General features: G+C 27.2%; 1 protein-coding gene across 2 annotated transcripts; it reads left to right on the top strand.

Annotated features, from left to right (window-relative positions):
• Positions 1–1,111: 1,111 nt before the first annotated feature.
• On the top strand, positions 1,112–2,732 carry LOC118047437 (vascular-related unknown protein 4). Of its 2 annotated transcripts, none has more exons than XM_073412769.1 (3): positions 1,112–1,758; positions 1,948–2,019; positions 2,124–2,732. In XM_073412769.1, the coding sequence occupies exons 1-3, from the start codon at positions 1,396–1,398 to the stop codon at positions 2,151–2,153; spliced, it is 465 nt and encodes a 154-aa protein (XP_073268870.1). In that variant the 5' UTR covers positions 1,112–1,395; the 3' UTR covers positions 2,154–2,732. The 2 variants fall into 2 exon arrangements, with proteins under 2 accessions (XP_073268870.1, XP_034912625.1); XM_035056734.2 differs by having other exon boundaries at positions 1,124–1,758; positions 2,154–2,732.
• Positions 2,733–10,347: the final 7,615 nt, after the last annotated feature.

The raw sequence follows: 10,347 nt of genomic DNA, 5'->3' as shown, positions 1-10,347 counted from the left end.
TCCCAGGTTTAGCAGATTAACCCAGGTTAAATTATGTTATTTTTTTGTTTATTTTCTTTGAGTTTATCCTGATCTCATGACCTAGGTCACGAGTTTAAAAGGTAACTCAGGTCAATTTTTGTGCTATTTTTTAATTAATTTTTTTCTATTTCATTCTTCATTATTAAATTAATTGGGAATTGAGCTTCATGATTTGTTTTGATTTACTTTATCATGGTCTCATGATCCAGATCACATATTTAGTAGGTTAGCCCGGATCAATTCAATATGTTGTCTTTTCAATATTATTTAAAAAATAACATATTGTCTTGATTTTTTTGTAAGATAAACTATATATGTTTTTATTTGTTGTTCGGGTTGTATTTGGACCCATCAAGTTGATTAAGTCACATCGAGTCAAACTCTACACAATTTATATTCTTTTTTAACTAGAAAAATATTATCAATACCATAATATTTATTTTAAAAAAATTAATTCAACTTGTAATGCGTGCTACCTATCTAGTCTAATCTATTTGTAGCCTTTTGTAACTTTCTACATTATCTTTTTCAGAAAAGAAAAATTGATTTACTCACAAACAAACAAATATGATATGTCCGTATATGAATCAACCCAATTAAACAAATTAAGACCAACTATAACAATTAATCCTGATGATTAATATCACATAATAGATGAAATTGTATTTAGTTAATATCACATGATATATATATATATATAAACATGTTTAATTTGAGAGATAAAAACAAGGATATAAAAAACAATGATGTAAATTTTTAATTTTTTTAAACAAGAAAGACATGGAAACACAGGACACCGAATGCACTTGTATAAACCCAGCGCATACAATGCAATTTTCAAATTATATGTTACACATGGTAAGCATCAATCCAAAATTTCAAGCTATTTTTTTTTTTTTTTTTTAACGAATGAACAATTTCTCCTGATACAAACAAAATGACCAAGTCTAACTCTCTAGTCACTTCAATATCGAATAGTCAGGGTTTTATTTAATTACCTAAACTTATAAAATATGTTTTTTAGAGGATGTAGTTTTCTCAAATCTAAAAAAAAAAAAAAAAGACTTGTTCAATATTGCACTTGGCTGAAATATAAGCCCGCCATAAAAAAAAGAAAAAAAAAAGTGGCAAATGTAGTCTCATATGTTGCATATCTACTATATATCTAATGATTTGCTGCCAAATTAATGTCAAACCCTCTGAAATTTAACTTCTCCAACACCCTTTGGCCGACTGATATTATACCAAGATTCCAAGTACATAACCAGTAATCCTCATCGATTTTTTTTTTCAATTGCTTCTATTCAGCTATATATACACATACATACCATATAGTTCCTCCCAAGAAAAAGCCAAGAAACTTCATTTATAGAAATGGAAAACTCAATGAGCTGCAAACCATTCTCTTCTTCTTCTAATGAGAAGACAACTGATGACAGTTTTGAAGAGAGTGGTTGGACTATGTACTTCGAGGATTTCTTTGCCCAAAACAATAGAGAGGACTGTGATCATGATTTCAATGAGCATAGTTCTTTCTCATTTGATCATGATGGAAGTTCTCCGATGGTCTCTGATGCTGCTTCTTTGGCTGTGATGAAGTCTGCTGGTGATCATCACGGTGAAAGAGTTGTTGGGTTACCTATTGATAACAAAAGTTTCAAGAAAAGAAGAACCAAAGGTGCTTTGCTTGACGATGCTTTGGAGGATACTGCTAGTTCTCCTGTTAATAGTCCTAAGGTTAGAAATAGTAATCCCTTCTTCTTCCCTTTTCGTTTCTTTTGGTCCGTTTTCCTGCCTTAATTATCAATCTATAGTCAGCTATATTCTGGGATTTTGTTAGTTTCTTCAGATTATCTCTGTATATGTCAATTACCTTATACTCTCCATGTATGTTCTTAAGTCAACCATCTTCTTCTTTTTTCCCAGGTAAATGATGATACGATGATAAGCCAATACAAAAGGAACACAAAACAGAAAGATAAAACGGAAATTTCACAGGTAATAACCATTTCCGAGGTTTTAATTTATTTTTCATGCATGATAGTAATTTTATCATTCTATGATTGTCTTTTTGGTGGGTTTCATGTCATCCTGTCTAACAGCAGGATCTTGTGGATCTTCTTGTAATATAGGACAAAGGAAGTGCTTCCGGCCAGATAGACATGAGAAGTGATTTGGGTTTTATTTTAAGGGAAAGTGACAGCACGGAACTGCAGAAAAGGGGTCTTTGCTTGGTTCCTTTGTCTATGGCAGTAAATTATCTTGGTTAAATCCACATTTCCTCAGCCGCTCTCTCTCTCTCTCTCTCTCTCTCTCTCCACTCTAGCTGGTACCCTGTGGCCATGGGATTGAAAGAACGAAAAGTATGTTTCGTTGCATATGATGGGGTTAAGATCCACCATCATCTGTGTGGCATTTTAATATATATGATAGTATTAATTTCATGCAAAATTGCTTCTCATCATTCTTTTGTGCACTAAACACAAAGGGATATGCGAAAACGCAATTTAAACCTAGAGACATAGAGGAGGAGGAAGCATTTTTTTTTTTTTTTTTTTGGATTAGAGGTGATGTGGAACAAAAGCTGACGGAAGTGCTGCAATTTTTATGTAAATTTTCTCTCCTATATGCCATCATGATGGAGTATTAAGCAATTGGCATAATTAAACAAGGTTTTACAATGAACAATGTTTCTTTCTATTGTCTTCGAATTGTATTGCTTAATTAGCACATCATAGAGTTGTATTAACGGGAAATAAATGAATAATTAAGTATAATGAGATTTTTTTTAAAAAAAAAGTTTTTTTGTCTTTAATTTGCTAAGATAATTCAGGTCTGCAATGGAACCTTCCTTATGGTTTTGATGAGTTAGTCCACCAAACAACCTAACAATCATACTCCTCAAGTTGCCCTTAATCATTCACCTAGACATCTCAATATCTAATTTAGTTATTCTAGAAGACCAAAATATAAAATTTGAGGGATTTTTCAGGGAAGAAGAGGAGGAGGAGGAGGAGGAGGAGGATTTCTTCTTGTATATTAATTAATTCTATGATTCATCCTCCTTCCAAAAAAAATAAAAAATACTCACTTGCAGTTGAAGCGTGCACCACAAGGAAAAATCTCACACCAATGATATATATATTAATTTTGTTTCAGAATTAATGATGAAAAAAAAATTATTTATTTCTAAGGTTTTTAATTTCCTCGATCTTGCTTTGGAAGTGAGACTTTTAATTTTATATGACTTGAATCTCCAATATATGGAGAGGAACAATTTTAGTTTGATTCCTCCATTATTGTGAGGATGAAATTGAATATAATCCATTAAAAAAACAATAATTTAAAAATGTGGCAATGCAGCCAAATTGGAACAATTATAGCACCATATATATGTGTGCCGACGATCCCGACACGTCATTATTATATTCTCATTATTCTCGTATGTGTATATATATATATATATATATACCCTTTAGTTCAATTCAAAAATTCTCGTTCCCATTCACATTCCTCAGATTTGGGAAAATCGGGAAAAAAAACTGAAAAAATTGAATCGTGAAAAAAAAAAATTAATTAAATTGATTAAAATTTTAAAAAAAATTAACCGGTTTGGATTTTTAAATCTAAAACTAAAAAAATCGAATCGAATCCAAATCATAAAAAAACCGAGCCAAACTGAAAAAACCAAGCAAAATAAAAAAAACTAAATTAAACCAGGTTTTGTCCTGAAAAAAATCAAGTCAAAACCGGTTGGTTTAAACTGGTTTCGATTTGATTTTGATTTTTTTAAAAAAAATATTTTGGTTTGGTTATTTTTTTTTATAAAAACCAAACTGAAAATGATTACCTCTAAAAAAAATAAGAAATTTTTACTCAACTGCTAATAAAAACCATAATTTTATTAAAAATCGCTAATAAAATTAGTTATTATTAGTTAATTATTATTATTATTAGCATTTATAAATATATAACCGCTAAGGACAATAACGAACAATAATATTTCTTCGCTTTGAAATTAAAACAAGTTGACAATAACATTTATAATTATAAATATTTATCTTTTGCATGTGATTCTCTAATTTCAAACTTTGGTTATGTTGACATTATTAGTATTTTTGGCAATATGCATGACACATACCTTTGCTCTAGGCACATTTACTATGTTAGGTAGAGCCTAGTTTTGTTTTAAGGTTTTTTTTTATTATTATTAAATTTGATATTTGAGTTTGAATTTTGATTATTTCAAATATTTATTTATTATTTTTATTTATTTATGACTCTTTATCTTTTATCATTAATCTTCTTAGATTCATTAATTAGGAGATTTAGACTTGACATCAACATTTGTTTTTGATTTTTTTTTATTACATGCGTAGTAATTCAAATTCAATTACTCTAATGTCTTTTTTTCCAGATAAACATGAGGTGGTTGTGGGTTTTATACACATTGCAAGCTTAAAATATTCTCATTTGAGCAAGTGAAGCAGTGATTATTAATATTATTCATAGTTTTTATATATTTATCATTAATATTATTGTGTTTATGTATTTTTATATATTATTGAAGTATGATAACTCTTGTTTGTTTCACAATAATTGAAATCATTGTTTAAAAATTCAATTGAAATTCTAAAGGAATAGAATATTATCATCACAGTTTGTTTTATAAATAGAAAGTAAATAGAATATTATTCATAGTTTTTATATATTTATCATTAATATATTATTATTTTTATGTGATAAGAGAAAGTAAATACTCATCCTCTACCTAATGATGTCTTTTACTTTGATACATAGGTTGGATACTTGAAAAAAGTAATAAAACATTCTTTCTCAATCCATGCACATGCATAATTCTTTTTTATATAATAAAAACAACTCAAATTCGAGTATAGAAAAAAAAATGAGAAACATGGAAATATGAGATGTTATATATGTTCGGCTCCCTTGAAAAAATTGCAGGAGTACTTGTCTCTCGTACCCTAGTCACAACAATAGAAAGCCATACATTAAAACAGTGATTTTGAATTGTGCACTGCCACAGTTTTTTATATTTATCGACGGAATTTCTGTTAGTATTTATATTATTATTTTATTAACAATAAATTTACTAATTGGATTACCAATGGAAATGCTTCATTGATAAAAAATTTATCGGTAATTTTTGGTTTGTTAGCAAGTTTGTCGGTAATAAAAAAAAATTGTCACCAATGATTTGTTGATAAGAAAAAACATGCCAATTTTTTTTTTACCTGCTTCATTATGTCTGTATTTTTCTCGAGAAGCTTGTCATAACCGACATAAATAACATATACAATTTCGTTAATGATTATTTAAAAATACATTTTTTGTAAAAATCATTTTAACAGAACTATAAAATAATTAAATTAATATAAAATCAACACTCCATGATACTCAGGAAGTGAGTTGCTTGGAAAAAGAAGAAGAAAAAAATTAACTCATACAAATTTGCAATAAATAAAGAGCACAAAAAAATAACACCAACAACAAATAAATAAATCAACTAAAAAGGTTTTTTAAACCTGAAACTGAAAAAACCAAACCGAACCCAAACCGAAAAAAAACCAAGTTAAACCGAAAAAAATTAAGCAAAACCAAAAAAACCAAGCCATATCGGTTTTTGTCTTAAAAAATCGAATCGAAACTGATTGGTTTGAACTGGTTTTGATTTTTTTTAAAACAATATTTCAGTTTGATTATTTTTTTTATAAAAACCAAATCGAACTGAAAATGATTACTCCTATAAAAAGTAGGAAATTTTTACTCAATTGCTAATAAAAAAAACCATAATTTTATTAAAAATCGCTAATAAAATTAGTTATTATTAGTTAATTATTATTATTATGAGCATTTATAAACAATCGCTAAGGACAATAACGTTTCTTCGCTTTGAAATTAAAACAAGTTGGTTTAATTTACCATCATTAAAGAGGACATATGACCACCGAACTCCTAAATTCCGGAGTGTTAATTATAAAAGATTTATCTTTTGCATGTGATTCTCTAATTTCAAACTTTGGTTATGTTGACATTATTAATATTTTTGGCAATATGCATGACACACACCTTTGGTCTAGGCACATTTACTATGTTAGGTATAGCCTAGTTTTGTTTTAAGGTTTTAATTTTTTATATATATTAAATCTGATATTTGGGTTTGAATTTTGATTACTTCAAATATTTATTTATTATTTTTATTTATTTATTTATGACTCTTTCTCTTTTATCATTAATCTTTTTAGATTCATTAGGTGATTTAGACTTGACATCAACATTTGTTTTTGATTTTTTTTATTTACGTGTGTAGTAATTCGAATTCAATTAAACATGAGGTGGTTGTGGGTTTTCTACACATTGCAAGCTTAAAACATTCTCATTTGAGCAAGTGAAGCAGTGATTATTAATATTATTCATAGTTTTTATATATTTATCATTCATATTATTGTTTTATAAATAGGATTGATATTTATGTCAGTAAAAAAAAAAATTGTTACCGATAGATTTATTGACAAGAAAAACATGCTAATTTTTTTTTTTTTACCTGCTTCATTATGTTGGTATTTCCCCCGGGAAGCTTGTCATACCCTACATAAATAACATATGCAATTTCATTGATGATTATTTAAAAATATGTTTTTAAAAAAATCATTTTAATAGAACTAAAAAATAATTAAATTAATATAAATCAACATTCCATGATACTCAGGAACTGATTTTGCTTGGAAAAAGAAGAAGAAGAAAATCAACTCAAACAAATTTGCAATAAATAAAGAATACAAAAAAAATAAATAACAACAATAACAAATAAATAAATCAACTAAAAACCTATTTCAGAACACATAATCTAGCAACAAATAAAATAATTTAATTGAAATTGAACAACAAAATTGAAAAAAAAAAATTAATCTCATATGAAACAAAATCCTACAACAACATTCATACAATTATTAAGAGCAAAAAAATTAAAAATAAAATAAAATAACAAATATAATGCAAAAACAAAAACAAAACAAAGAAGAAAAAAGAAAAAATTTACCTTAATGTAGTTGCAAGTGAAGCTGAGAAGAGAAAAAAAAAACAAATTCATAAAGTATATTAATTTAAAAAACTAAAAAGAAAAAAAAAAGAAAAGAGAAAAAGACATACTTTAGCGTGAAGGAGTCAAGAAGAGAAGATGAAAAAAAAAAAAAAAGAATGTTGGTGTTTTTTATATTAGAGGAAGAGAGAAGAGGAGGAGGAGGAGACATGTCTTTTGTGAAATGAGAAATTCTAGTTTTTTTAATTTGAGTATTTTACTAATGGATAATTAAATATTAATATTTTTAATCATTTCATCAGTGATTTTATTTGTAATATTTAATTTAAATTTTTAATTTGATCAAGAATTTTCAGAAACCCCTAAATATCACCAATGCTTTTTCAATCCGTCAATGATTTTATCTGTAATATTTAATTTAAATTTAATCAAAAAATTTGAGAAACCCCTCAAATATCACCAATGACTTTTCAATACGTCGGTAATTTATATGTAAAAAACAGTAATTATCAATGCAATTAACAAGTGAACAATTCTAGAGCTCTCTAGAAAATACCGACAAAATTAATCTCTCTCTAATACCCTTTGTAATTGACATGATGAATAGTGTTAGGGAGAAGTGAATAGTTTACGAACGAGTTTATAGACGGATTTTACCAATGATATTAATACCGTTAGTATAAATGACACGTTGTCATACTTTTTGGCTTTGTTTTAATTCCTTGTTTTTTTCATTGTAATTTCCTCGGTATATACCGAGAAAATATTTTCTTTGGTAAAATTCACTATAATTTACTGACGAAAATATTCTACCAGTATTTCTGTTTGTATTTGTTAATTTTCTGATTGTGATGATTGTATTAAAACTATGATTTTGAATCATGATATATATTAAAAACACGATGTAAATAGATATTTTCTTTAAACTATATCATTTCCCTGAAACTTTCTTCTAGCTGTGTTGTTTTTCAAAAAAACAAATCCACAATCTTTTGTAAAAGATTGAAAAAGGTGTTGAGATTCAATTTTAGGGTCAGATTCAAGGTAGAGGAGTGGTTGATTGGTGGGATTCCTCTCAAGTTTGAGGGGATGAAGATTAATACTTATGGGGACAATGAGAGGGTCTTTAATATAGCTATTGCAGGTGGAGTTTTTCGAGATTATACTGGTGCTTGTCTTCATGGTTTTGACGACAATATATATTGGTGTTTGTTCTTTAATTTTTTTTAAAAAAAACAAATCTAATATCTCAATTGAATTTTATATTAACTCTTAATTATTTATAAGAATTGTTTTTCTTAAGAATCAAAGTTTAGGTAAGTTGTCTAGCTTGTTTTTCAGTAAGCTTTGATATTCTGAAAATATAATAAAGAGATTGTTCTCTTTTTCTTCTGTTGAAGATTATCTGTGGCTTTTAGAGTATTTTTCAAGCTCTTTTCATTCAATCTCTTCATGATTTTCCTTTCTTTCCTACTTTACACAACTCAAGCTGCATAGTTTTCTCTTCGGACAGAATTGTGGGCTCTGATGACATGGGTTTGTCCATGGCTGGGGATAAAGGTTATACAGATGTTCTTGAGTCAGATTCAAAGACTGTAGTTCTACTTTTTCCCGATAACAGTTACAGTGAGTCTGTCAGTTGATTCAGAAATCCTGGCAATGTTAAATGGTTCATGTTCGTAGAGAATCCAATCACTGTGCTGACTGACTTGCTCATCATTTTTTTTCATTACCTCTATCATTCATCACTTTGCATCTATTCCTTGAGGTTGCTTTTATGTTGCTCCAGAGGATAGCTGTGGGATTTGTTTATCCCGAGTTTCCCGTATGTAATCCTTTTAGGACTTAACTAGATTACTGACATGTGTTCTACAAATTGTCAGATTAAATTTTTATTAATGTAAGAAAATTATTTAAGTGTTGTTAATATTTTATCTAGTGAAAATTTTTAAAACTATATATGGGTTAACTTGAAGTGATCTCGTTAATTTGATGAGTTTAAAAATAACCTGGATGATCAATAAAAATATAATTTGATTTAAAAAAATTCAAGATGATATTTTTTAAAAAATATTGAAATGACAACATATTGATTAACCCATGTCAACTTAGGTTAACTTGTTAAATTTACAACCTGGATCACGAGACCATGATAACTCCATATAAAACATGTAAAAAATATATATATAATTTTTAATCAACCCAATTTTAAAGAATAAAATAAAAAAATAATTAAAAAAATGACTAAAATTACCAGCCAAATTCATGACCTGAGTCATGAGACCATGATAGCCTTATAAAAAAATTAATTTAAACAAATTATGAAACTTAATTCTCAATTAATCCATTGTTAAAAAAATAAAATTGAAAAAATAATCAATGAAAAAAAAAAACTTGAGTTAACCCACTAAACATATGATCTGTGTCGAGAGACTAAGATAACTTCATAGAAATCAAACTGAGTCGGGCCAATCTGAGTTACCCTGTTAAACCCGTGACTTGCGTAATAAGACTAAGATAACTTCATATAAAGGAAATCATAATAAATTATGAAGTATAATTCTCAATTAACCTATTGTCGAAGAATAAAATCAGGAAAAAAAAAAGTCAATCTAAAAAAGGACTCAATAAAACGACATGGATCAACTCAAGTTAACTCGTAAAAACTCATGATCCAAGTTATGAGATAAGGAGAACTTAATAGAAAAAAAACAAAAAAAAAACTTACCAAGCCTAATTCTTTATCGATCTCATATTAAATGATGAAATTAAAAAAAATATATCAATTAAAAAAAACATTAAGTCAACAAGATTAACCCGCTAAACTCACAACACAAGTTATGAAATTGAAATAACCAAATAAAAAATAAACCGTAACAAATCATGAAACTCAATTTCTAATAAATCAATTTTTAAATGATTAAAAAAAAAATAGTATTTTATGAGTGGTGCACAATTAAAACACTATCTCTTTTAATTTTTTGTTAAAATATCCTCCTTTTAATTAAAATAAAAAGTCACCTTTATATAAGTACTTCCTCTATTTTGTATTTACAATAATTAAATTTTATTTTTTTTAATATCACCTTTCAAGAAATTTAATTTCTTAAAAAAATTATTTGGTTATAGTACATTTTTTCCTCTTAGATATTATCCACTACTAAAATATTTATTTTAAAAAAATTTAATAGAATAATTAACATTTCAAGAACTTCAAATTTTATTTACTTCATGTTTTCTTAATTGATTTTTAATTTTTAATAACT

The sequence above is a fragment of the Populus alba genome, chromosome 11 (genome assembly GCF_005239225.2).
Source record: "Populus alba chromosome 11, ASM523922v2, whole genome shotgun sequence".
NCBI lineage: Eukaryota > Viridiplantae > Streptophyta > Magnoliopsida > Malpighiales > Salicaceae > Populus > Populus alba.
Note: the sequence above shows the minus strand (reverse complement) of the source record. Positions and strands in the feature narration are given on the sequence as shown.